Source organism: Dioscorea cayenensis, chromosome 9 (genome assembly GCF_009730915.1).
Source record: "Dioscorea cayenensis subsp. rotundata cultivar TDr96_F1 chromosome 9, TDr96_F1_v2_PseudoChromosome.rev07_lg8_w22 25.fasta, whole genome shotgun sequence".
NCBI classification, from domain to species: Eukaryota; Viridiplantae; Streptophyta; class Magnoliopsida; order Dioscoreales; family Dioscoreaceae; genus Dioscorea; species Dioscorea cayenensis.
In genome coordinates, this window is record NC_052479.1 from 91,295 (window position 1) to 119,205 (window position 27,911).

At 36.1% G+C, this 27,911-nt stretch overlaps 3 protein-coding genes across 6 annotated transcripts; 1 reads left to right on the forward strand and 2 right to left on the reverse strand.

Moving 5' to 3' along the window:
• Positions 1-3,312: 3,312 nt before the first annotated feature.
• Positions 3,313-9,505, forward strand: LOC120268999 (nuclear pore complex protein NUP62). Its single transcript, XM_039276280.1, has 9 exons — positions 3,313-4,925; positions 5,572-5,662; positions 5,777-5,858; positions 6,055-6,177; positions 6,619-6,696; positions 7,277-7,380; positions 8,021-8,108; positions 8,202-8,300; positions 9,141-9,505. The coding sequence occupies exons 1-9, from the start codon at positions 3,389-3,391 to the stop codon at positions 9,231-9,233; spliced, it is 2,295 nt and encodes a 764-aa protein (XP_039132214.1). The 5' UTR covers positions 3,313-3,388; the 3' UTR covers positions 9,234-9,505.
• Positions 9,506-10,604: 1,099 nt separating this feature from the next.
• LOC120268871 (auxin transporter-like protein 2) lies at positions 10,605-14,978 on the reverse strand. Of its 2 annotated transcripts, none has more exons than XM_039276131.1 (8): positions 14,316-14,978; positions 13,674-13,924; positions 13,337-13,522; positions 13,068-13,180; positions 12,754-12,937; positions 12,547-12,644; positions 11,551-12,016; positions 10,605-11,191 (listed from the first exon to the last, which is right to left on the reverse strand). In XM_039276131.1, the coding sequence occupies exons 2-8, from the start codon at positions 13,842-13,844 to the stop codon at positions 10,958-10,960; spliced, it is 1,452 nt and encodes a 483-aa protein (XP_039132065.1). In that variant the 5' UTR covers positions 13,845-13,924; positions 14,316-14,978; the 3' UTR covers positions 10,605-10,957. The 2 variants fall into 2 exon arrangements, with proteins under 2 accessions (XP_039132065.1, XP_039132066.1); XM_039276132.1 differs by having other exon boundaries at positions 14,279-14,978.
• A 5,822-nt stretch (positions 14,979-20,800) lies between these two features.
• LOC120269368 (syntaxin-31) lies at positions 20,801-27,797 on the reverse strand. Of its 3 annotated transcripts, none has more exons than XM_039276709.1 (7): positions 27,355-27,796; positions 26,644-26,894; positions 26,430-26,566; positions 25,854-25,892; positions 24,557-24,754; positions 23,841-23,930; positions 20,801-20,898 (listed from the first exon to the last, which is right to left on the reverse strand). In XM_039276709.1, exons 1-7 carry the CDS (start codon positions 27,581-27,583, stop codon positions 20,883-20,885), a joined length of 960 nt encoding a protein of 319 aa, XP_039132643.1. In that variant the 5' UTR covers positions 27,584-27,796; the 3' UTR covers positions 20,801-20,882. The 3 variants fall into 3 exon arrangements, with proteins under 3 accessions (XP_039132643.1, XP_039132641.1, XP_039132642.1); XM_039276707.1 differs by lacking the exon at positions 20,801-20,898 and adding an exon at positions 23,366-23,617 and having other exon boundaries at positions 27,355-27,797; XM_039276708.1 differs by lacking the exon at positions 20,801-20,898 and having other exon boundaries at positions 23,366-23,930; positions 27,355-27,794.
• Between the last annotated feature and the right edge of the window lie 114 nt (positions 27,798-27,911).

Sequence of the window (27,911 nt, forward strand, 5' to 3'; positions counted from 1 at the left end):
TACATTTTTTCATTCTTTTTACATTCTTTTTTACATATACTCATTTTTTAAACAGAGAGTTCATTTTTTAAAGAGATAGCTCATTTTTTTAAACAGAAACCTTATTTTTTAAACAGAAAACTCATTTTTTTAAACAGAAACATTAATATTTAAACAGAAAAACTAATATTTACATGACAAATTAATCCTGGGTATAAAAACCAATTAATCGTGGCCACTTGTACATATTTAAATAGAAAAAAGATATTTAAGCATTTTTTTAAACGTAAACGCAATATATTAAACAGAAACATCGATAGTTAAACAAAGACAACCAAGCATAAAGATGGTCGTTTTTTATTATATGGAGATAACGATATTTACATTAAAAATCTAATAAGTTTGTGGGAAAAATTTTAGGTTAGCATGATTACATTATAACTACAAACAAGCTTATAACTACAAATAAAAGAATTTAGGTTAGCATGAAGAGTAATGCATGTACTCATTTCTAAAATAGAGAATTCATTTCTTAAACAAAGAACTCATTTCTTAAACAGAGAGCTCATTTCTTAAACAGAAGCCTCATTTTTTTAAACAGAAAACTCATTTTTTTTAAACAGAAACATTGATATTTAAACAGAAAAATCAATATTTACATGACAAATTAATTATTGGTATAAAAACCAATTAATCTTGGCCACTCGTACATATTTAAATAGAAACAACGATATTTAAAAACTTTTTTAAACATAAACGCAATATATTAAACAGAAACATCAATAGTTAAACAAAGACAAATAAGCATAAAGATGACCGTTCTTTATTATATGGAGATAACGATATTTACATTAAAAATTTAATAAGTTTGTGGGAAAAAATTTAGGTTAGCATGATTACATTATAACTACAAGCAAACTTATAACTACAAACAAAAGAATTTAGGTTATCATAAAGAGTAACGCATGTACTCATTTCTTAAACAGAAAACTTATTTTTTAAACAGAACCTCATATTTTAAATAGAAACCTCATATTTTAAACAGAAGACTCATGTTTTAAATAGAAACTCATTGCACCAAAGGGCATTATAGTCAAATCTTGTCACACTTGCCACAACTTCCCACGCAAGGGATAATTTTGTCAAAAAAATTCCAAATTAATTCTATCAATCACTGTTAGATGCTTGGTGTTTAAAAAATCATTGTATTCAAAAGGAATGGGTTTTTATGGATATTCAAATTTAGGGGGAGAATCTGTGCATATTGCAAACTTTGGGGGTGTTTTTAGCAATTTCCACTATTTTTTTTAAAGGACACAAACATAATTCTAAATTATTTTTAATAGATAATAATGGAAAAATATTTTAAACATCATCAACAAAATTCATGCTATTTTTTTAATAAATATAGTTTGAAATTTTATTAATTAATAAACCATATTAAATACTATTTTGTGAAATCAATTTAAAGCGTTGTCCATTGTGAGAATTGTGAACCATCCACTATTTTTATAAATTAGTTAAATTCCCTCAGTCCACATTAGATTTTTTAAAAAAATATTTTGAATGTTTTAAAACAAAATTAATATTATATATAAACACGCAATGAAAATTTTAATACTATAATAATTAAATAATTTTTGTTAGTATTGAAAAGTTTTATGGATATTTATTAAGCAACAAATAAATATAATTATATTTAATATAAAAAAATTACATATAATAAAAAATATCTATATTTGTTTTTTTAAAATATTCTGGACATAGTAAATCAAGGTTTTTTTTTTGAAAAAAAAAAGTGGACGATAGATAATCAAGTTAAATTTTCCTATGGTTATATATAGGTTTTTTTTAAAATATTACAAAAAAAAATATTTACTAAATTACGCATGTTTGGGATTATTTACCAAAATACACAGGTCGGTGGAAAACGGTAAAATTTTCCCCATTTTTAGCATTTTTTTAATTTTTTTTATTTTAAAATATAGAAAACGGGAGAGTTTCATTTTTTTAATTAAAAAATTATGAAAACGGGAGAAACTCTCCAGTTTTCAAAATTTTTTAAATTTTTTTAATAAAAAAAAGGAAACCGGGAGAGACGGGAGTTACTCTCCTGTTTTCTTTTTTTTTTTATTAAAAAAACTGATGTAGTTACTGGCTGTTATCTTAAAAGAATTCTTTGTATATAATTAATTTTTTAATTAAAAAATAATGGTTGATATATATATATGTATATATATATTAACCTTTTATTTAAAAAAAAACTATGAATATCGAAAAATATTAGAAATAAAATGGTCAAAGTTGCACCGGTAATTAATTAATACAAAATAGGATGATTAAATCTACAACAGTAAGTAGTTAGTATAAAGTAAGACGGTCAAACCTACACCGTTAGTAATTAGCACAAAGTAGGACTGTCAAACCTGCACTGGTTAATAATTACCACAAAGTATGACAATGAAAAGTGCAATGGTCAGTACTAAGCACCGGTCAGTATTTAGCACAAAGTAAGTCGGTTAAACCCTCGCCGATCGATGAATGGTATAAAAGTAGTTTGAGTCAAACTTTGTGCTAAGATCTTGACCGGGTCTTAGATCTTGACCGATCTGCACTTTTCATTGTCCTACTTTTGTGGTAATTATTAACCGGTCAGGAGTTTAATGATCCCTAGTTTGTGCTAATTACTAACGGTGTAGGTTTGACTGTCCTATTTTATACTAACTACTTATCGTTGTAGATTTAACCATCATATTTTGTATTAATTAATTACCGGTGCAACTTTGACCATTTTATTTCTATGAGATTCATAGTTTTTTTTAAAATAAAAGGTTAATATATATATATCAACCATTATTTTTTAATTAAAAAATTAATTATATAAAAAGAATTCTTTTAAGATAACAACCAGCAACTATATCAGTTTTTTTTTTTAAAAAAAAAAAGGAAAACAGGAGAGTATTAAAAAATTTTAAAAAATTATGAAAACGGGAGAAACTTTCCTCTTTTTTATATTTTAAAATAAAAAAATAAAAAAAAATTGAAAAGGGGAAATTTTACCGTTTTCCACCAACCAAACATGGGTAATTTAGTAAAAAAAAAATTTTAATATATTTTTTAAAAAAACCTTATATATATAATAATTTTTTAAATGGGGGGCGCTGGCGCGCCAATGGCAATCCATGAATAATAATAATAATAATAATAATTCATTATTAAATTTATTACTTTTCCAATTTGAAATGGTCGAACCCTAAAAATGAAAAGGGATCCGAAACGAAATTGATCCCACCCTGAATTGAATTGAATTGAATTGAATCGAATCATCCCGACTCAAAAGAAGCAGGCAACTTCGAAGGGTCCCCAAAACCCCAGCAAAGCCTCTTCTTCCTCCTCGCGAGTGGCGACCATGGCGTCGTCCTTCTCATTCAACCCCTCCTCCTCTTCATCCTCTTCCTCGTCCCAGTCCCAGCAATCATCCTTCTCATTCTCCTTTGGCTCCTCTTCCTCTATCACCACATCATCCTCTTCTCCATTCTCCTTCGGATCCACAAACTCCTCATCTCCTTCCTTCTCCTTCGGATCCACTGCTTCACTGCCCTCATCATCCTCCGCTCCATTCGCCTCGCCATCTCCTTTGACCACCACCGGCTTATCCTTTGGGGCTCCTTCTCCTCCTCTCTTTGGCGCATCAACAAACCCTAGTTCTTCTGCTCCCAAACCCTTCCCCTTCTCCCTCGCAGGTACCTCGTCCTCCACCACCATGGCCGTCTCAACATTATCGACCGCACCTTCATCCACTCCCATCCCGCCTTTTGGTTCAACACCGTCTCCAGCTCCGTTCGGATTCGGAGCAGGGTCTTCGGGCACTGCGTCTTCATCTCCACTATTTGGAACATCGGGGTTCTCCTCCTCATCTGCCGCAGCTTCATTATTCTCTGGTTCAACATTGTTCACCGGAAGCGCCGCCTCGTCGGTTTCCGCGACTACGGCAACAACTACTCCACCACTCCCCTCCTTCTCTTCATTTCAAGCTTCTTCTTCATCGGCCAATACCACCACGCCTGCGTTCCCTTCCTTTTCGACTCCGAGTTCTCCTGGATTCCCATCACTGTTCTCAGCTTCTTCTTCTTCTTCTTCCGCTTCTTCTCTATCCTCTTCATCTGCTTCCGCTGCGCCATCCTTCGCCTTTGGAACTGGCTTCTCCCTCTCAAAGAGCACCGCTTCATCATCACCCCCAACATTCGCTACGTCCTCTTCGTCTTCGGCCACAACCTCCGTCTCTTTGTCAGCAACACCTATATTTGCCACCACGGCTACCCCTTCGCCAGCATCAGCCCCAAGCGGCATAACATCGGTAGCTCCGCCTTCTGATGGACAGTCCGCTGCCAGACCGTCATCCACTTTAGCGTCTGGAACCTCAGAATCTTCCGCCCCCAACTTCTCATTCGCGTTTGGTTTTGCTCCCTCCTCCGCTACCACAGCATTGTCTAGCACCGGAGCAGCGAAATCGTCTTCTTCATTCGCTTTCGCTGACGCTACTGGTGTTGCGGCCTCCTCCGCCGCTGCAGGATTGTCTAGCACTGGAACAGCAAGACCGTTTTCCTTTTCATTTGCCGGTTCTTCTTCAACACAGTCTGTTTCCACAGCACCGGCAGCTGCTGCTTCTAGTGTTCCTGCATCAGGAACAACTGCTGCCCCAACGGGTTCACCCCTTACCGTGACAACTTCACAAGCCGCCCCTACTTCTAGTAGTGCATCCACCATGTCAACGGCTGCCCTGTCATTCCCGGCTTTTGGGGTGGGTTTATCACCATCGACAACAGCACCACCTGCAATCCCTGCTGCTAGTGCCGTTCCAAGTTTTTCAACGCCTGCATTGGCTGCCTCAACAGTGTCGCCTCTTTTTTCATCTGCAGCACAATCAACATCTGCTCCGACATTTGGTGAGTTTACTGATGCTTAGCAACTTCTGAGATTCATGATGTTAAGCAATTTGGTGTTCCTCTGTGAAAATATTGTTAATAAATGACCTTAACATTAACTATCTTTCAGCAAATTTTTTCAAATGGTTCTTGTTTTTTTTTCAATAACTGCCCTTTTTCTGTTTGATTGGCAAACACATGATTGGGGGCACAAAAACATTTCAAAAATTTATGTTCTCTAGAATTCTTCATTAACAGTTGGTTGCTATATGACATCCTTCATTTGCAATAGCTCATGTGGGATTGTGCTTATTTCATGCCATGATATGTTTTTCAATTAACATGACGTACCCCACTGTTCAATTCCATTCTAGTAGAGAAAAGTTCATCGATTGTTGAAGATCACAAATCTTGATAATTTTAGATATACTCTGATAAGAATCTTGATGCATTGTCTTTACTATAATTTACATCGCATAGCTTGGAGCCTTGGGCTGAAGTTGTCTTTGAGAAGAATAGATATGATATTAGAACTCCCTTCATTTTGCCAGTATTATCACCTGGAGGTTGAGAATATATTATCGTTTGAATTAATTACAGTTAATCGAATATTTCTAATTTATCAAGTAGCTGTTTTTGACTTTGACAAATGTGTTTTTTGATATAGGTGTAACTCCTGCTGCATCTGTGGGTTTGTCAGCTTCTGCTTCCACCACAAGTCAGACATTATCTTCTGCAATTGGAGCTAGTACTAGCGGGTTCGTCAAGCTTCTCATGAACTATCTGCATTCAAAATTTTGCTGATTGTAAAATATCAGTTCCAAATTTGACATCTGATGGACTTTATGTTTTTACCAATTTTCTTAACCTAGAACTAGTACAACTTCAAGCAGTTTCGTGGCATCGCAAGGTCCTAAATTACCATCAGAAATCGCAGGGAAAACTGTTGAGGAGGTAACTGTCTGCGTGGAAGTCCATAATGATGAAAATTTTTGCCTAGAGTGTACTTGTTTCTAAAGTGTTTTAGATGGTGCATCATTTACTATTCTTTGTTATACATTGTTTGCAGGAACCGCTTCTCAAACTTCCATCAAACTTCCATCAATTCAGTTAGTTAACTCTATTCATTTCTTATTATTTTGAATTACAGATTATCAAAGACTGGAATGCTGAATTGCAGGATCGTGCTGCTAAGTTTCGGAAGCAGGCTACTGCAATAGCCGAATGGGATAGAAGGATCTTACAAAATCGTGACATTCTTATCAGGCTTGAGGTTTTCTTCTCATGTCATTTCTTTATTAAACAAGAGCAGAAATCACATTATGGTTGCTAATATGAAAGAAGTTTGTTTGATTCTTTGTATATAATTAGGGAAGTGAAACTCTTAGTATCTTGGTTTTCTCATTGTGGTTGCAGACTTAGAAACTCAAAAAATTTCATGTTGCATCTGTACTTCTAGTATGTTGAACCCTTCTAACACTTATGTCATCAATGTGGATAGCAAATTTGTTAAGTTATACGATAAATCTGCTTCATTATTGCAAACTTCTTTTTTATTTGTTATTGTTATTTATTTTTTTGAGGCTTATATTTTTGCATCTTAGCTTCCATTATGATAATTTTGTTGTAGTTTCTTCTAGTTCATGCCTTTTTAATGCTTTGCTTCCATCTTGTCATTTTGATTTTCTCCAATGTTTATGTTGTCACTTTCTAGGCTGAGGTAGCAAAAGTTGTTGAGTCACAGACTATCTTGGAGCGACAGCTTGAGCTAATCGAAACTCATCAAAAAGAGGTATACCTCAAAGCTTGCTATTTTCTTCCGGTGAAATTCAGAACAGATGTAAGTATTGTCACGTGATTGCGTTCATGTTAAAGAGTTCGATTTTATCTATGGTCAAAAACCCTAGATAGTAAATTAAAAGTGGGTACGTTAGACTTGGTTAGAAGTTCCAAATATTACTTTTCACATAATTTTTTGTCTCTTTTCATCATAATAATGAACAATTGATCTTGCTTGATAGGCAGCATATATCAGAGTGAAATATGTTTTAGCATTCATCTGAATTAGTCATGTATACCATATAGGTGGTTGATGCGATGTGTGTAAGCACCGCTAGTTCTTTTTCTTTGAATCAAAACACGAAAATTGTATTTTCTGATGTTCAGGATACCCTATCATTGTCTGGCTCCAGGAATTATGCTTTCAATAGTTCTCCGATGCCTATGAGCTACAATGAAGTAGTAATTGGTTATTAAAAACATTATAGATTGGGGCCGTCTTCCATGCGGTGATTCTCACTTCTATGAGTTAATTTCATGTAATGGCAACAATGATTTTTAAGAACTCTACTGTTGTTGACACTTTTTGGCAGGTTGATAAGGCTTTGAAGAGTATGGAGGAAGAAGCCGAGCGTATTTACAAGGAGGAGCGCGGCTTACTTCTTGCAGATGAGGCAGTGGCTGTAAGAGACAAAATGTTAGTGCCTCAAGATTCCTCTAACGCAATCTCAACTATTCCATTTCCTTTCTTTTATTTCTCTTGTTTCTTTTTTCTTTTGGTCGGGATACCGGAAATAGATGATGTCATTTTACCTTCACATGTGCATATATCTAATAGAACAACCGCAATCTACGTGAGAAACTGTGCAAGTCAAGTTGAATTGAGCAACTATAGTTTATCTCCTGTACTTCTTGCTCTTAACTAGCCATATATGATGTTGTTATATGTGTTAGTTTTTACTCATGGTAATTGTTAAAATTCTGACTCTGCATTAAGTTTCTAAAGTTTGGCTTCTAATTTTTTGTGTTTTCATAGTGTGTATCTTTTTACTAATAAATGTATGAGAAAGAATTTCAGTACTCAGGATTATTAAAACACTATGAAGTTATAGGGAGAAATGTAAATGACATGAAAATTAAGTCATCCATGTTTTTCTGGTATGTTTGTCCTATTATTTTTATGAAAATGATGTGACATTCCTATCCGGTCTCCTGTCAAGTGAAATTAACTTCAATCCTGTAGTGGTTTTGGACATTTTGTCGATCTTAACTTATATGCTTAAGCTTTGTAAATTGTGTAACAATGTTTTGTAATCATTGGATATGCTGGCAATCAGGTATGAACAGGCAGAGTACATTGAGCAGGAAATGGAAAAGATGGTTGAGCAGATAAAATCAATTATACAAACTCTAAATGCTAATCAGGTACCACTATGCATAGTTTCTTTTTGTGGGAGTAGAATGTTTTCTTTAATTTCTACAGCTCATTGTGTTCAGCTAAATCTGTGTTCTAAACAGGGAGGTGATCTTGCTTTGGTCGAGAGTATGACTCCAATCGATGTTGCTGTCCGGATACTTAATAATCAGCTCAGCTCACTGATGTGGTTAGATGAAAAGGTCAGTACTACAAATTTTTCTTTTATCTTTTTGGTTTGTGTTTTGCTTTTACTTTCCATTGCCATATTTGCCTCATCCTTATTCTTATTATGCAAGGGTTAACTATATATGGCCTGTGATTTTTAATAATCAGCTTAGTTTTTAATGTGGTTAGATGAAAGGGACAGGGTTGCCAAATTCTTATTGGGTTATTTGTTGTATTTGTTTTCTAATCTGTATGATCATTCCTCATAATATGCAAGTGCTAAATATCTATTGCCCTTCCTAAAAGGCCAGCCATTCTTTACAATGTCATTCCTGTGGTGTGCACATGTCTAAACCATTTTGTCAAGATTTATTGGTTGGAAGCCAATTCCCACACCAGTACAGAGGGAAGTTTTTTTGTGATTTCACGACTAGTTGTAAATCTGCTCGCCGATTTGCTATATTCGGTTTTTAACAGCCTGCCATTTTTTTGGGTTTGTTGATTGTGGGAATCGCATTAGCTCTTGCATGTTGTTTGTGTTATTTATGAAACAGTCTTTGTTGTTTTTCATGTTCTGTATGATGGAGCAGTATTGATTAATATTGATTATTATTGATTATAACTACCTTGCAGAAGAAATCTTGTCATTGACTAATTTAATATTATCCTTTTAGCATTTAGTCCCCTGGCCTTGCTTTGATGCTCGTTGCTCTCTTGTTTTGCATCAAGGGCTCTGCTATCTTTGACTTTCCCTTGATTACTGATTAGCAAACTTAATCACTGAAGCTGAATAGTTTTCTTGGTCATATAACTGGCCTTGACGTCATTATGTGTGTTTCCAGTGTACTTATGTCAAAGCTTTTGGTGTCTTTCAGGCTAATGAATTCTCAAACCGTATCCAAGAATTGGCCAACCGCGGCACCCCATTAAGTCAGAACACACAAGGAACCAAGTTCTGGTTGCATTGATGGATTCAAGTGGCACAAGTGAATCAAACTTTGTGCTAGCAAGTGTGGAAAATTTTGGTACAAGTTGAGATAGAGATGAACTAGGGGTTCTCTGGTCCCAGCTAACTGGGGTAATGAAACTGATTGCAGTGCCAAGTATTTGTGTTACTATGACTAGTGATAAAAAAATGTCTGCTTGCAAGCTTATGCACCAGCTATTTGACCGTAATATGAAATATTACTTGGGGAAGCATTGCTTTAATGTTTCTTTAATTTTTATTTTCAGCTGCTCAGTATCATTTTTTTAAAAAAAAAAAAAATGAATGAACCACAAATATATTAAGCTGCTCAGGATCATTTTTGAACCTCACAATCTGCTGTTTTTGTGTTGTTTTTAATTCTATCATAAAAAACTCTTATCCCTTGTAACAGCAGAAACTTTTCAACTTGCCATTTTTGTCCAATGGATTCCCTGTTTGATTCAATCATCCATTGCAACAGTGAATTCTGTGTTCTTTTCCAAACATTCTCTCTCCTGTTTTGTACATAGATCCTCTTATTATAAACTGATTTTGTTTGTGTGTGGGATTCACAGTATGTTTGTTCTACATACTTGTCTAAAGCAGTGTACAACCTAACCTAGTAAAGTTTCACCATTTTTCAGCAGCTTCAGATCATCTTGATGAATATCACTGCACAGGGCCCCTTCTGCGGCCACTCGTTGTATGGTAATTCACACTTTTCAAGCTGTTTTAAATGCTATGCCACATGACCTGTACTAAGGTGCGCAGTTAAACAATGCTATCCAACCTGGATGGATTAAGAATGTGTAATTAATACTGCAAAATCTCTTCACTGTTTCTACAATAAATGAATTTTTTTAAAAAAAAACACAATCTTCACTTCCGAAGGGAATCTGTAATTAAATCTTAGCAAGGACAAATTTATTATGTATCTATATATAAATATATATGATTTATGATGATACAGAAGGAAAACTTAAAGATATGAGCTAGGTGTGGAAGAGTTGAAAGAAAAGACTTGATTCATGTGTACCATTGCTTCATGTCACGTGATGGTTAGTACTGAGCAGTGCAGCGCGAGGAAGGAAGAGGGGAAAAAAAGCACAAGAAACTGAAAGAATGCTTTTGCTACACTTGCAACAACATGGAGGCCATGTGCACAAGAGAATCTAATCACAAGGGAATCAAATTGATCCACGTCGTCGCGCCGACAAAGCAAAGCTTGCTCGCTCGTTCGTTCGTTTTCATTCAAACTCATTAAAGAGAAAGCATGCTCGCACTTATGACAACCATGTTAATTATAATGATAAGTTTTTTTTTAATCATGGTTCATGCATTAACTAATTGAGCAAAGGACATGGTGGTAATATATAGTAAACAGCTAGCATTAGCAAACAATATTTCAGGAAAACCCTATATATACTTTTTTGACAAGCATTAAGGAATTACAGTACACAATCAAAGCTTAAATAAAATAGTTTTTTTTTTAAAAAAAAAAAGATATCTCAAAAGAACCCAAAATGCAAGCAATAAGCAGATGATAAGCTTTTTTTCCCTTTTCTGATGAAGCTCTCCCCCTTTTCAGTTTCTTTAACTTGTGACGGAAGGGCAGCAACATACATTCCTTGTAGTTGTCCTTGTTATCTTAGCGGTTGAGATGATGATGATGATAACGAAGAAGAAGATAATGGTTGATGATCGGAATCATGATTGATTAATTAATCAGTGATGCTGGATGGGCGGTGCGGCGACGACGGTGGCCGGAGGTGTTGGGGGCTTACATTGGTAGCACTTGGCAAAGAGGCCAAAGGTGTCAACCTGCCTGACAAAGTTGGTGACACTGGCCCAGCCACCGAACCCAAATCCAACAACAAATACCCAGGCCACCACAAACGCGTTTAGAACGTACATTGCAGTCCAGCTGGGCATGAAGAAGGGTGGCTTCTCTGCAGCGTTCTGCAACCAAACAAACGAGTCTGATCAAATACTATTTAAAATAATGAAACCAAATGGGCCACTGAGCCCACTGCTCTCATTCAATGCTTGTTCCATCACCATCACTCTTTTAATTAAATCCCCGCCCCTTTTGCAGTCAGTCTCCTCTGCACCAATGTGAAAGAACCACTGACTCACTGACTGACTACTCACTGGATTTTCTACCATTTTACTAGTATTAACTAACTTACTGCCAATCCAAATTCACATTATAAATTAACTCAGGCTCACGCTCACGCTCACGCTCATGCATGCATGAATGAGAGAGAAAGAGCACATAGGAAGGAGAAATAAGTAGTAATAGTATGACATAATAATACCTGGCGTGCAGAGGCAGTACGGTAAGTGAGCATATGAGCAAGAGCAGGGATGATATAGACTGTGAAACTAACAAGAAGGGCACCAACAGCGGAATTAATAGGACCAAAGAAAGGGAAGATGATGGCAAGAAACCAGATAGGAATAACAACAGGGAGACGAGCCAATGCACGAAGGCAAATGCTCTTAGTGTCATGCATTCCAATCACCTTCTCCCAAACAAAATAAAGAGGTGTGCAAGCGAACCCAAAAGTGATGAACTGGTGAATAAGCATCAGTATCACAGCCGTGTCCCTGAACCCATTCTTGGGTAGCAATGAGAAGGCATTGGAATGAGTCAAGAGTTGGTCACCAAAAGCCCAGTACATGGCCGACGCTGATGGTAGTGTCAACGTGAACACGTATAGAGTTGCGAGTAGATATATGTATTTGAACTTTTGTGGTTTCCACATAGCGTGCATGATTTCCCTGCATTTAAAAATTTTAAAAATAAACATAATAATAATTATAGTCCTTTAAAAGGTTATTTGTTTGTTTGGTTGGTGAGTTGTTTGTGCATTAAAAAGATGGGACTGATAAGAATATGAAACAAGGGAAAGCAGCTAGACGCCGCCCTACAGCTCCGGCAGTACTGCAGAATTATTATTAAAGAAAAGCAGTGAATGCTGGTAATTATTGAGGAGGTGGGGGTGGGATTGGTACTAGGGCATTTTAAGGGGAAGAGAAATAAAGTGACTGGCTAGTATATATATATATAAGACTACAACTAAAAAGTATAGTGGGATGGGAAAGCTATTGCATCATTTCCTCATCCGGCTTTTGTCCACCCCACTCCCTACCAAAAGCTGCCTTAGAAGTCGCTCAAACGGTGTTAACGTCTAAGTTTTTCCTTTTTTTATTCATTCACTTCATTAACATATATATATATATAATGGCTTAGTTAATAATTACAAAAATAAAAAATAATAATAAGAAGATGGTTTGTCAAGTCCACTTACACAGTGACGGCGTGGCCGCCGAACGTGTAGAGGATGTTAGTGGCGCCGGTGAAGTAGAGCACCAGCTTTGTAGGTCCTGCGTGTGTCACGCCTTCAGCCTGACAACCCAAAGAAGATGAATTAGTAATTAGTTATATATATATATATATAAAAAAATTAAAAAAAATGTTATAATAGTATAGTTAAGATATGAAGTGTATATTATACCTGGCCTTGGACAAAGGCACCGATTGCAAGGTACCAGGCAGTATAGGTGGTCATGCCAAGACCAAGAAAGGACCATATTCGGTAGTTGTGGAAAGAGGGAATGAAGACGGTGGTGGCGCAGCATGCTCCAAAGATGTATGTCCAGGTCCTCTTGTCCAACCGGTCATTTATGTAGTATATGTTACTGCTCCAATTATTGTACATTTCCAATCAAACTTTAGATACTCAAAACCAAAAAAATCATAGTACTATGTCTTTCTATTAATTTTTTTTAAGAATTAAATGATGAACTTTGTTTGGTTTGGTTTGGTCACCTGGCACAAGCAATGAGCTGGATAACGGATCCAAAGAGGAGGAAGGTACAGTTGAAAGCCAGGCCGATAGCCTTCCAGCAGGGCCCCAGCAACCCATCCAGTACCTCAAACCACTGTCATTACAAATCACACTTACTATTATACACAATTACTATTACTATTACTATTACTATTACACACCAATGAACTGAATTCAACTGAATTGAATTGAATCTCAATCTTGAAGGTAACACATTGAATAAAAAAAGAGATTAAAAAAAAAAAAGAACCTGAATGACATGGTTCTTGAAGCTGACGTTCTCCTTCTCTTTGCGAGTTCGGTACTCAACGTAAAGGACACTGATAAGGTAAGCAGTCCAGCTTCCCATAATTCCATAAAAGACCTGAAGCAGCACTCCGGACAACATGCCTAGTTGGGAGAAGGAGTACGGAAGTGTCAACAACACTTGAGCCACCTACAAAAAATAATAATAATAATAATAATAATAATAACAATAATATCAAATATGACAATACATTACTGTATACAATACAATACAATACTGTGTAGAATACAAGCAAAGAATGAAAAGAAAAATAAGTAAGGATGTAGAGGGGGTAGTATACTTGGTTGGAAGCACAGCTGAACCAGGCGTCCCAAACGGAGCCACCGTGCCAGAGAATGTTTTTCATGCTGAAGCCGCCATGATGTTCTTCCTCTTCCCTTTGGTTGGACTCATGATCACCATCGGCCTGGCTTACCACGATGGCCTCCTCCGCTTGCTTTTGGGGCACCATCTCTTTCCCTTCAACACACCCCTTTCCTCTCTCTCTCTCTTTCTACCTATCTATTTATCTATCAATCTCTCTCTATCTCTCTGCAACAACAAATTACAACAGCAACAAAGAAAAAAAAAAGGTAAATAATAATAATAATAATAAAAATAATAATAAAGAAGAAAGAAGAGAGCAAACTTCTCTTTCAGAAGGAACGGAGGCCGAGAACCGTACAGATCTATGGATCTAAACAAACAGCAACAATAACAACAACAACAACAAGAGAAACAAGACAAACAGAGCCGTGAAAACGATATGCATAAAAGAGGTCAAGACTAGGAAGAGAAAAACAACACAACTGAACTAAGGTTTCTCAAGAAATTTAAAAAGGGAAAACCATTGATTAAATTAATTAATTAACTAATATTTAATCAAAAGGAAAAACAAAAGGCCACCTTCTCCTCCTCCTCCTCCTCCTCCTCTTTATCTCACCTTGCTCAATGTAACCAGGATGAGACGGCGGCGGCGGTGGTGGTGGTAGTGTGAGATGTTTGTCTTGATCTTATAAGGAAGGAGCGATGGTGAGGAGCCGATGGACAGAAATAGCAAGGAAGGAGTTGCCAGGTGTAAGAAATCTACGGTGTGGTGACGTGACGCACACAGCCAGCACACTGAGTGTGTCTGAAAGCCAACACACTGAACCCCAATCCCCCCCCGCTTTCCCTTCTCTTCCCTTTGTCTTGCTCCTTCTTCTCTTAAATGACTCTCTTTTATTATCACCTCAAGAGAAATAACTCCACAGCACTCAAAAAGGAAGGCTCTTTCTAATTGAATGCTCACTTCCCAACCTTCCTAACCTCTGTTATCTCTCTCTCTCCCTCTGTTCGCCGCCTGCCAAAGCAGCCAAAATACGCGTGTCAGAGTCTTTAAAGACTCCTCTGTGTTTTCCCTGCTATAGCTATGCTTTGCTTTGCTTCACTTTCTCCTCCTCCTCCTCCTTCTTCTGCTTCTTGTTCTTCTCCTTGTTAATTAAAAAAACAGAGTGAATAAAGAAGAGTGAAGTGGTTTATATAACTGGTTGCTCTTCCTCAAAACTGGAAAGAAGAACTAGTGTTGAGAGTGTGATATAAAGAAGAGGAAAACCAGGATCAGTTTGATGGATCCATTATGTGATTTATAGACTGCTTTTAATAATAATAATAATAATAATAATAAGTGGTAGACCCCTCAGTACACTCCCACATCTCTCTCTCTCTCTCACACACACACTTCATTTCTGTATTTATCTCCCTTTGCCCTTCTAACCCATCAACAAATGAAACATTACCAGTGGGGTACACTGCTTGTATTTAGTGCACTATTACCTACTACCATCTTCATCCATCCTTCACTCCTGCACAACCTGTACAGTACTTAATTAATCTTTCTCCATTTAGCATTGTAAAAATCTATGTATTTTGTATTACTGTTTCTACGTTTGACGCACTAGATAAAGTTTCTGATTGGCAAATCAATCAAATGAAAAGACTGTGTCTAAATTGTGTATACTGTTAGGCAATTTCCAACAAATATATATATATACTTCTTAAAGTGTATGTGTGTGTGTTTGTTTTCTTTTTTAATTTATTGCGTTGATGTCTCTTCAAAAACCGGTGTTTTAATTTGGGCAGTCAATTCCTCCACCCACTAATAAAAAGCCCATGCGAGAGAGATTTGCATATATCCATTCGTTATTATTATTATCAGATCAAGAGAGATCAGAGAGTTGTGGATTTGCACGCATTTCTTATGTCTCTCATGATAAGTTGGATGATAAACAGTGAAATATAATCTCTTGATACTTTCTTTTTAACTTTATAAATCTTATCCTTAATTCCTCTTCCTCTTCCTCTTTCTTTCTCTCTTGTTATTATTCCCAAACTTCCCAAAAGATTCTACTGTCACAATGGCTTTTCTCATGAGCATCACGCAGTTTGCCAATGCTTATTATTAAATGACGTCCTTATTATGTCACATATATATCACCAATTAATTCACAGTTTATGTTCCTTTCAAACTAACTAAAATTAACTCATAATAATTAAGTAATAAGAACAAAAAAATATGTGATTAACATGTGATTGTAAATTTGTAATTGAGGAGCGCGTGGAGCGCTAGCGCTGACTGAGAAACACAGTTAATGAATGATAGTGGTGAATAAAAAAGCACAAGTTAATTGGTTGCTTTTGTTACCAATCATCCAATTCACAGCCAGTAAATATCAATAATAAAAATTATGTGATATATATATAATATAATAGAAATGAAAAAGAAAGACACTGATTCTTGAACCATGCTAAATGGATGTCAAAAATTGGTCATTCCTAAGATAGCCACAATAGATATAGATAGACTATATATTCCTCTTTTCACCAACAAATACCCACCCATTATTTCCTTTGCTTTTGCTTCTTGTCATAATTTAAACAAAACCCCTTTTTTTTCCCTTGTTAAACTAAGAATATTCGCATAATGCATACCTTCAATCATGAGAATCAAACGGAAAAAAAAACAAATCATCAACATAAAAAGGATAATTAAAAATACTATATATATATTAAAGTTATACACAAATATACATACATATATATATATAGGTGATTAAGTCTCTCTGCTTCTCTAGTTCCTTACAGAACCCCACGGTCTGCCGTTAGAACGGGATTGTGCCGGGTTGGTGCGCTCTACCCACCACCCCACTCACTCACTCACTAACTCAAATACTTATCTTTCTTTTTAATCAATTTTTTTTGTTACTTTATAAATTAATTACTAGTTAATTATGTTCTAATAATCTCTATTCTCCCCCTCTTCCCCACATGAATATATACTGATTAAATAACTTTAGACTTAGTGGCTTGTAATCATTGGCATCTAAAATGTCTTCAAACCTAACATGGCTCTTGCCAACCTCTGACTGACTCCTACCACACCTATTAGTATTACTACTACTAGTCTCTACCACTATTAATCTACTACTACACTATTAATTACTAAAACCAAACAACACTAGTCACACTGCATAATAGATGTATCTGATACATCTGTTTTTTTCTCATATAATAAATAACATGGTTGTTTATTTATTAAATAAGTAAATTAGTACAACAAGAACCATTTGCTTTTGAATTAAAATATACAAGTTAATTACCGACTAAGTGAGTAGTAATAAAGAAGGGAAACTTATTATATATATATATATATATGATTTAAGTAAAGTATAAATAAATAGGGAATCCATGAGTGATGGGAGTTGGGACCCAGCGTCATGCTAACAAGACGGGAAATGCCTTTGCTTTGCGTGGGGGCCTCATGCCCCACGCACGTGCTTTTCTCTCTCTCTCTTTCCTCTCTTATCCCACCGATTCCGCTTCTCCACGTGTCCTCCTCCCCCCCTTCACTTTACTTTAACTTTTACTTTCACACATAATAATATAAAAATACTCAGATTACTACTACTCAACTCTTTTTAAGTCTTAACAATTGTATTAATTTTTAATCCACATCATCATAATCATGATGGATTGTTAATTAAGGATTTCACCATGATGGAATTTGTTGAATTTATAGAGGAATGAATGGAGATGAAGAAATCAAATCAGAGATGAAAGATTAGAATTAATAAGATTGATAATATTCGGTTGGATGGAGTGTTGACAATGAGAAGGGATAAGAGAAGTTAATGCTCAGCGTGGGAGTAGCTATCACTGGAGCCTGTCTATGTGTTGGACTCATATGCTTAGATGGTTTTACATTACACTGTGTCTCTCCAGGACACTCTTAATCATTCTTTGATTTTCAATGGACCCCAACTCCTACGCCTAATTTGATCATCTAATGTGCTCATTTATTTATTTATTTATTTATTCATTCATTTTTATTGTTAGTCTTTATATATATATAATTATATATCATTGTCTCTTGCTCTATTATTGGTCTATTAGCTTAAATCAGCATTAAACACTGTGATTAGTAATTTAGTACTACTAGTTGCTGGTGATGGATGTTAATGTGATTGGAAATGCATGCCAATTCCCTGACAAACATATTGTCCCCTCCCTGACTTAGTCTAATGTTAATTGATTGCTACTTTTTATTACTCCTATATTCCGTACCAATTTTTATAGTGAAAGAGCAGTAATTAATGAATAAAGAGATTTGGGTTGGTTTAATTTTCCAAGAGATCTATAGTTGATTGCCATTTCCCAAAACTAATAAACAGAGAGGAGCAGCAACAGTTTTTGATGTTTGCCATTTGGCTTCTCTCACCCATCCCCATGTGTTTTCTTTATTTATTTATTTATTTATTAATTATTATTATTATTATTATTACTTATGGTTTACAAATGGAGTAACAAGAACAAGAAGAAGGAAAGCAAAGCAAACCGCACGGACACTTGAGAGACTCAAGATCCAATGAAGAAAGAGCAGTGATTAGCAACTCCCCATAATCTTTATTTTTTTATTTTATTGTAGTACTCCATTTCTTATTTGTTACCTTTTGACCCGGTTTAACCGCATGACATGCATCACATTAAATAATAATAATAATAATAATAATAATAATAACAATGGAGTAATAAATAAAATAAATGACTTTTATTTCTCACCAACCAAATAAAAACATGACATATTAAAGAATTGAATGAGTTGAATGATGAGTGAGAGAGGAGGATGAAGAGGAGAAGGGAAAGGGGCAGAATAAATAAGTCATGCGAGCATAATTCTTTCTCAATGATTATTCATCAAACCGACATGTTAAATGGGATTGAGGCACATCCATGGCCATGGGTCCTCTTTCCTCTCATTTCATTAAATTGTTGATGTGGACTATCCAACCAGCCTCTTCTTCTTCTTCTTCTTCTTCAAAAGTTAATTATAATTATTATTATCATCATTGTCATCATTATTCATTACTGTAATTACTAAGTTAATACGGACATAAGATATAGTAATGAGACCCAACTCAACTCAACCGACCGACATATCTCAATTAGTTAATAAACAACTGCACCACATTGACCAACTTGTGGATTTTAAAAGTCAGTAAATTCAAATCTCTTAACCTTTAAGTTAATCTAATTTAATCTAATCCTTTCCTTTTTTTTAAATTTTATTTTTTTATGTAAAAACATATGAAGCTTCAAAGCAAGTTGACTTTTTCAAATGGCAAGGTTGACAAATCTGGCTGGTGTTTTGGGGTTTGCAATTGAAGCAAGAAAAGAGGTACATGGTGTACAGACAGGAAATCTCCTCTCTTGATTAGAGAAAACCTCTAGTGTCAGTCAGTTCACAGATGTCTTGGTTTCTGAGTAATTAGTGTGTGTTCATAACTTCATACAATGTGTGAGAGACAAGAGAGTGATAATATATTTTGAGATTCACATACAACAATAAACAAAAGAAAGAGAGCAGCAACATGAATAAGAAGTTAAGAACATGCATGCATGGGAGGGGCATATGGTAGAGTGATAGAGATGCATTGACCGGTAAGATGTACTCTAGTTGTAATGCATATGCATATTATTAATGTAAATAGAAACAGAAGACAGGACTAGTAGTGTGGAGGACCAGATAGATAGATAGATGCAAAGGAAATACGGTGGAGAAGAAGATCAAAAGAAAACAAAGAAAAGGATTATTATTATCATTATTGATATTGAAGACAATACAATGGAATGGCACAGAGTTACATCCTTCCAAGCCAACAGGACAATGCCCATTAAGAGGGCACCATGCTCCTCATTACTGCTCCTCTGCTCCACCACCTCCCTCTTGTCTCTCTCTTGTCTTTCCCTTCTCCCAATTCTCACTTGCTATTTTTATTTTTCTAACTTACCATTACTTCTCAATGTTCTCATTCACCTCACTGCCACATTTAAATAAGTATAGCATTTTCAATTTTTTTTATTTTAATTTTTATCTTTATGCTTAAAAAGAAACTCCTTCTATCTCTCTGTGTCCTGTCAGCACCCAGTCAAACAAGAGTTTAGAGAGAGAGAGAGAGAGATGGAGAGATGGAGGGACCCATGGATGTATTGAAGTAAGGCACCCCAAAAAGTGCAAAAATATAGAATAGGGTGGGGGCCAAATGAAGATATGGGGGTAGGATTAGACCAATTTGGAGGTTAATGCATCCCTCCCATCAAAATGACTAGCCCTCTTCCTCATGTCCCCATCCCACTAGAATTTGATCAATGCTTAGCTGTAGTGAAAGTTAACTTTTAGTTTGCTCACAATCACTTCACTTGGTCCACCATCTCGCAAACACACACAACACACATATAACACATAACACATTATCTTCCTCTTTCCCTTCTATACTTCTATCTATCTATCCAATATAATTAATTTAGACTTAATTAATTCCATCCATTCTAATTGATACGCTTCACCAAACACGGAATTCTTAATTTTTGAGGAATCAACCCAGAAAATGAGGCTATGAGTGTTTCTTTGACTAGGTTTTGCATAAGAAAGTAATGAAGAGGAGGAAGAAGAACATGGGATGGGATCAATGTCATGACTCATGTGAGGTGGGAAAAATTGGGACCCAACAAGTCTTGGACGACACTGTTTGGAATGACTATGACCATGCAATGTTAATAGTGACCGCGTGCATACGACGCCAACGCCAACGCCAACAGTCATCCCCAATACATTTGGTGCTTCCTCTTCTCACGTCCAACATCCTATCTATCTATCTATCTATCATTCATGATAATTTATACTTAATAATAATAATATAATAATACTAAATTTGATAGTGTACCTAATATATATGCTCTCTTATTTCATGATGCTTTTGTAATTAGTGCTCCAAGTTCCAACATCCGAGGAAAGTATGCAATTTGAGATTATTTCAAGGGGTTATGTGAAAGAAGGATGAACAGCTGGCAAAGGAAGGCGCCCGCCTCGGCGTTCCCGCCGCGCGTGGACCAGCTCAGAGTGGGTCCCAGGCCTAATCTGGACAACCACGAAGCGACGGCGGATGATTTGATGCTTTCCTGGATATCAATCTTTTCAAGTTCCCACCTTCCTAATAAACAAACCATTAATAAATGATGTATATATATATATTTATATTTTCTGGTTTGAAAAAAAAAAAATTTATATTATTGTTGTGATTAGTACTGCTACTACTAATTTGTGATTCTTAATGAACAGTGTTGAGTAGTAGGCAGTACAAAGCCACCCATTTTTGTGATTTGATGTGCCAACATACTGGCAACCATCTATATAGCCTTTTAAGCCTCAAAGAACTTCATCCAACCAAGCCATATTCATAGACGCACCAACCCTTGACCAGGTGGTCCTTTTTGGAGCAGCCATTGAAACCTATCAATTCAGTCCAACTAGACTAAAAAAGAGGAGTGGGCAAAAAAGAAATAAAAACAGTTGCTGGTGGGCATGCAACACCACAGTCCACAGAGACCATTTTATTTTTGCACATTGATTCATAGAGAGCAGCAGCTGCAGTGCTTCACACACAATTAAATATGGTTCAGCACATTAGATTAGACTGGCTCTACCACAAGAAGAGGTCTCTTTACTTACTTCCATTGATTCCTGGGCCACTTTTGCAGCCACTGGTTGGAAACTATGATCAATTTCACTTCATCATCTGTTATTCCTATAGTTCAACTCATTTCAACTCAAAAGAAAGAAAGAAAGAAAGAAAGAAAGAAAGAAAGAAAAAGGAAGACAAGAAAGAAAGCAAGATACATTGGGAGATGAAGAGGGACCCCAACATCACTCTCCACTCACACACGGACACACACACATAGTCTACAGCCCTTTTTGAGAACCTTGGTGGGCATGAAGATTCCAACTTCCAAGTGCCATTAGATTAGACTGTGAGTTCCACGCTTCCACTAAAACCAGTCCCCCACCCCTCTATCATTGTATCAGTGTCCAGTGCACACGTGCAGCCCATTTTGTATTTTTCCTCTTCATCTTTTTATGGAAGACTTGGATTTGAATGAGAGAAGCCAACAACTGATGGTAGACAAATGGAGGTGGCTTTTTATTCACAAGAGAAATGAATGAATAAATTTTTAGAGAGAATCAAAGACAGGAGAGAGGACTCTTTCTCCTCTTCTTTCAACAATTAGGTGCTGGTGATATAATCATGGCAGACACTAAGCAATACAATGAGTGGGAGATTAGAATTTAGAATCACAAAGTCAAGAACCATAATTTGTTTAGCCTCCAAGGGACCCAACCACCCAACTCGGTAGACCAGCAAGATTTCCTCTATCCATGTATCTCTCTCTATCTGAAAGGGACTCTTCCTGGCCCTTGTTTTACATTGCTTGTTTACACTCAACAGCCTCCACCTTCTATCTTTGGGGCCACTAGAGATATTTCAAAGACATCCATTATTCTTATGGAGAACAGCTTTTTCATACAGCCACTAGATAATAACCAACATTTATTGTTCAATAATCACTAGAATGAATGAAAACCATCAGTGAATCAAATGTCCCAACACCCCCTGCTCAACGGCAATCTTATACTATACTAACTCTCAAAGCTAATAAAGCTAAAATAAATCACAAGATTGTGTCCTAGTATATCATTAGAAACTAATCCCCATGTTCATAAGCAACAAAGTAGGTAGGATGATGAAATATGGCGCCTTTATCTTATTCATATCCTCAAAGTCTATGGTGTTAGGAAAAAATAGTTGTCATTCTTGATAAAAGCATAATGAACGGCAGGAATGCGGTGAAGCAGCAAATGCAATTATAAATGTGACGTAAACCAATAATATATCCTCACACTGCCGAACCGAGACCATTTTATTGGTCCATCTGGAACTTGGAGTCCATAAGGATCAATAGAATAGTGAATTGTTGCATGCTGATTATCATTCTCAAGGCAACAGGTGGTAAGTTCTTAGAAAATGGTAGTGCCGTAATATTAACAAGTACAACAGTATTGATACTTTTTTTTTTAGCAAAAAGAAAGAAATGTGATGCTCATGCACGGTGAAGCTAAAGTAATTAGGCAAAAGAAACTTATATAGTCTACAACAGCGTAAAGGTTAGATAGCTGTAATCTTCATCTTAATGGAAACCAGATTCTCCGGGATTTTTTTGCCTGGAAATACGCTTTTGGGATGTGGAAACACACCTAATAAGTGATGGCAGTATGTCACACCAGTCACAATGTCAAAACTAAAACGAGACAACTTTAATGGCAACTGGTGCAGGTCACAAGGGACGATGGATTTGGCTCAAGAAATGAGTATATGGCTTAATCTTAAAGCACTAAATAAACTTGTGTAAACTCCCATGCTATTTTCTATCATATGATGATCTACATGTGTGTATGTGCATGCCAATTACAGGGAAAGTGAGGTATCTTCTTATGCGAAAAAAACAATAATCTTACAACAAATTTGAGTCCAATTATTTTAAGCACCAAGTAGTAGAAGTGACTATGGTGATATCGAATCTTATCTGTGAATTATGTCTACAATAACTGTCATCTCATGCATCTCCTTTCTCAATGAAAAAACTTGTTCCATTTTCTAGCCAAAGTTAAGCATCAGAGAATTAAAAAGATGACAAAAAAAGCTCAACATGAACTGTGAACTAGTACAAAGTTTTCAGGGGAATCAAATACAATGATATTCTCCACCCAGTGCCCATACTTATATACAGAAACCCAATCGTGTACCAGCTTCAAGAATTTCTTTTGACCGGTGTAGATTCAAAAGTAGTGAAGCTCCAAATGCAAGTACAGAGTAACTCAAAATATGGAAGGAAGACAAAAGTTAAAAATACAAAATGAATGGGTCAAACAGCAAAAAAAAATACGGGCAGAATCAAGTAACAGAAAATAAAAATTTTCTGTTACTCTGTACATGAGTAATAGCAAAGAAAAAAAATTATGCCTATATATCACAGCACAAAAAAGACAAAAACCAAGAGGAAGAGTATCAGAATAGCAAATATTTTAATTAAAAGCCACCTGTTTGATGATATCTGAGTCAGATGCTTTAGCAAAGCACTGCGGGCACCCTCTACATTAGTCAATGAATCATCCATGTTATCATCAATCCTGCATGTAGTATATGTTAAATTGCTATTTCAGGTATATGTGCAACCTAAGAAAAGAAAATGACACTGTAAAATTGATGGCTCACAGAAACTTTTTTCTTTTTAACAAAGCTCACATAACTTTCAAAATGAGAGTACATAATGATGATATTGACAAAAATTGCATATAGGTCCCAACTCCAAAGCAGGTAAGATTTAACTTTTATAATGAAGTATGGTGTAAGAAACCTACAAAGATTTATGAAATTATAAAACAAAATATGACAAGTAGCAAGTTTATTGAACTTAAATAACAGAATCCATAGCAGAATAGAGAAATATAATTATCCTACTAATAGTGGAACATAGTTTTGTGGCTATGAATGTTCGGATTCCTCCTTTCTATTCATTGACCATCAATGCTGTTGCAGAGATAAGATGTTCATACGCTCAAAAACAGATGCATTTAAGAAACATCCAAAATTAAACACGTCGATTTGTCTAACTTTAACCTGAAAAAATTTGACCACCTTATTGAGTGATGTTTTAACTATAATGATTAGAAAATATAAAAAAACATATGTGGCTGAATAAGAATAAATGTGATCAGATAAAACATGCCATGGTATAACTGAAGGGAATGATGACCTGATAGCCAACTCGCCCTGTTGAGCAACCATTGTCGCCAACTGGGTAAATATGCCGCCTAGTTCAGATATTGTTGATTCTACATTTTGAAGAGCAACTGCACGACTTTGTGTATAGTTCTCCTGACGAGGAACCACTTGCTGCATCATGGACATTTCAGGGTGATGCAATGATGTGCTTTCTGCAGCTAATCGTCGCCTAATCCGGCACAAACTTGAAAGTCAGTTATATCATACAGATAAACTTATTGGAATATATAAATAACTTCATGCTCTGAAAACAAAAATTTGAACAGCATCACACGTGGCATTCTGACACATGAGAAATCAAAAGGCAAAGATAATCAATGAGATGAGAGTAGGTAAAGTTAAGACAATCATGAAACATTTGAATGGATTTTTGAAATGCTGATCACATGTTCTAGTCTCATGCTTCATTTCTTGTAAATTGATTTTGATTGTTCTTGACCATATCTAGCAGCTAATTGCATGTATATCAAAAGAACTCATTAATGTCAAACAACTAGTTAATGAATCGAGAATTATATCTAAACATAGGCTGTTTGCTGCTTTCATTCTTTCAAGTTACCTCAGAAATGTTCTTTTCCCTATAAGCTCGACAGAACAGGCAACAATTAACATGGGGAGAAGCAAAGCAAAAGGGGCAGAAGCAAGTCATCAAACAGTGTACACTTGTTAATTAAAGGTCCAACTTTGGTTTTGCATCCTGATTCCAACTTATAAATCTTCGCTCACACAACGAAACACATCTTGAAGGAGGCAAGCCGGGGCCAACTTGCAACAGACACCCAAAAAAGTTTACAAGTAAAAGCGATGAACAAAGTGACCAGGCTGCCGTTTTCACAAGGCAAATGCTTGAATATTTAAAAGGTCTGGATTTGTTTGTGCATGATACTATGATCTGATCAGTGGTACATAGACATAGGTCATGCCATGGTCAACTAATTAAAAAGAGTTGAAGTAATGGGAGTAGCTTAAAAAATTTTGAGATGTGAGAGAATGACAATTGATTCTAGGACAATATGATGTTCACTGTTGAAGGGTAGTACTGTCATTTGCTTTTCATTCACACACTTGCATTTTTCTATAAAAGATTATCTATGAGAGATTATAGCAAATGATCCCATACCTCCGGCCATTTCAAAAAAAACACATTCAAGATCCTTAAACTTAAATCTCAAACAATATCCTTTAATCAAGGGCAATCATTCAAAGGTTATCTCTGCCCCGCAATATTTAAAACAAGAGATGGCACAAAAGCAATGGTAGGAGCATACCTCAGCTGGTTTCCTTGCTGAAGACCATTCACGGGTGCGCTGTAGAGAAAAGAAAATACGGTTACTTAGATAATATTTGCTATCAACTAACAAAAACATCTATCATTCAAAAACCTAAAAGAATACATATAAAAAAAATAAAAAAAAAATGAAACTTCCTTCAAATATCATAATCAAATGGTCTTAAGATCCACACTGCATGGTCAACATTATAGTATCAAAATAACAAAAACATCATAAAATCCATGATAAAAAGGTAAGTACAAAGCATAGAGAAATTAAAATTTTTATAATTTAAATGCATGCTACCTTGAATAGAAGTTGAAAATCAGGCAAGGGTCATTCAAATATAAGCTAATTATTCAATAATTAATCAGGAAAGAGTCATTCAAATTTATCCAGAGATTAACCGGATCACATAACACATAAAACAACAAACAGAGCTTGTCATATTTGCATAAAAGCAGATAACCATACCAAAAAGAAGACAGCAAAGGGAAACATACAACTATTGACTTCTGATACATATATGCCCAGGTTTATGAACTAAAGATCAATTTACAGTTGTAAACATACACTGAGGATGGCAGGGGAGTTGCCGCATTTGACCAAGGAGGTGGCTCACTGACAGTTTTGGGTTGATGCATGAGTGGGTTCTCTCTTGATGCATTTGTAGAGAAAATTTGCTTCCTGTTTTCATGAGCTTTGAGGTTCTGCAAAGCAATAAGTTGGACAGCATATTAAAAAGAAAGTCTGATATTGAAAGGTAGAAAATTTCAGAATGGACAACCTCTGTCCTTGCCGTTAAGACATCCTTAAACTGCTTTGTAGCTCCCATTAGTCTGCTCTTCAAGTCATCACATATAGTTGTGGCATGGACCACTCTGTCCTTTGAGCTATTCATATCAGCTAATTCTGTGCTCTGGAGGACTTGCAAATCTGATATCGAAATATTGAGTGCAGTGATGTCATTCTTTATTATGGCTGAAAGTTCTTGTATTTCCACGGTTGGGTCATCAAACATGGATGACCTTTTGGCAACTGCAAGTGAAGCCGTATAAAATTATTCTTCTTATTCTTTTGAATTAGGTGATGATTAATAGTTATCAGTTATACAAGATGCAATGCTAACAATCACTTGACAAACTTAGAGAAAAACAAACTGAGAAACAACTTATATTTCAATCACATCTACGACCATACTGGAATGAAATCTAGTGAAACACAGCGAAGTGAATCATCAAATTCATCTGTTAACAAAAGAGCATGAAGCTTAAATACACTAGATTTGATCTCAAAGTGAGATCTCACAGTATGCAGCCAAAATTTCCAGCATTTGTTTTTCGAAAACAAAATTCTAGATCTCGTCCTCGAATGATTACAGGAATGTCCTCAAACATTGGATGTCAATCGCCATCGAATTTAGGGGAAAAATGAGCAGGATGTTATCTACGATCGGACAAGTGTCGGAAAAAAAGAAAGCAATGGAGAAAAGGATTACATTTGGACAGTTTGGCGATCTTCTGGGAAGTTTCATGGATCCCCAGCCCGATTCTCGACGCCTTGCGGTTGAATTCGGATCGTGATGCGATGGGATCCGTCTCCAAGGACAGAGTTGCATCCTTCACCGGCAGCGGATCGGCGGCGAGCCCATGCGCCTTCTTCAACGTCTCCGAGAAGGATCTGAACTCCGTGGTGCGATCCCGGTAGGAGGAGAGCGAGGACGCCATGAGAGAACAAGAAGAAGAGCTCGAGTGTTTGCAAATGGAATTCCAGTTCCTTCAGTTCGATCTCTGATCAAAGGGACGGGCGCGAAAGCAATGCGTTGCCCGCGCACGGGCCCATGAGGAATATTATTAGGCCCAGCCCATTTCTACGGCCCATTTGACAATGAACGGTGAAGATCGAGAGATCGAAGCATGTGTCCTCCTCCATCAACCGTTCAATCTATTCTAGGAAGTTACTGCAAGTAGCTTCACTTGCGTCACAGCTACTAAGGTGAATTTAGCTTAAAATGTAACAATTAATTAAAATAATCTTAAAAAAATTATTTGATAT

Excerpts from the sequence above, each read along its gene's own strand:
- LOC120268999 (XM_039276280.1), top strand. The coding sequence starts at position 3,389 with ATGGCGTCGTCCTTCTCATTCAACCCCTCCTCCTCTTCATCCTCTTCC. Across the intron at positions 4,926-5,571 it reads AACATCTGCTCCGACATTTG|GTGTAACTCCTGCTGCATCT; the intron begins GTGAGTTTACTG and ends TTTTTGATATAG. Across the intron at positions 8,301-9,140 it reads TGATGTGGTTAGATGAAAAG|GCTAATGAATTCTCAAACCG; the intron begins GTCAGTACTACA and ends GGTGTCTTTCAG.
- LOC120268871 (XM_039276131.1), bottom strand. The coding sequence starts at position 13,844 with ATGGTGCCCCAAAAGCAAGCGGAGGAGGCCATCGTGGTAAGCCAGGCC. Across the intron at positions 13,523-13,673 it reads TCAGCTGTGCTTCCAACCAA|GTGGCTCAAGTGTTGTTGAC; the intron begins GTATACTACCCC and ends TATTTTTTGTAG. Across the intron at positions 11,192-11,550 it reads GTACTGCCTCTGCACGCCAG|AACGCTGCAGAGAAGCCACC; the intron begins GTATTATTATGT and ends GTTTGGTTGCAG.
- LOC120269368 (XM_039276707.1), bottom strand. The coding sequence starts at position 27,583 with ATGGCGTCCTCGCTCTCCTCCTACCGGGATCGCACCACGGAGTTCAGA. Across the intron at positions 26,567-26,643 it reads TCTTAACGGCAAGGACAGAG|AACCTCAAAGCTCATGAAAA; the intron begins GTTGTCCATTCT and ends ATTGCTTTGCAG. Across the intron at positions 25,893-26,429 it reads ACTCCCCTGCCATCCTCAGT|CGCACCCGTGAATGGTCTTC; the intron begins GTATGTTTACAA and ends TTTTCTCTACAG.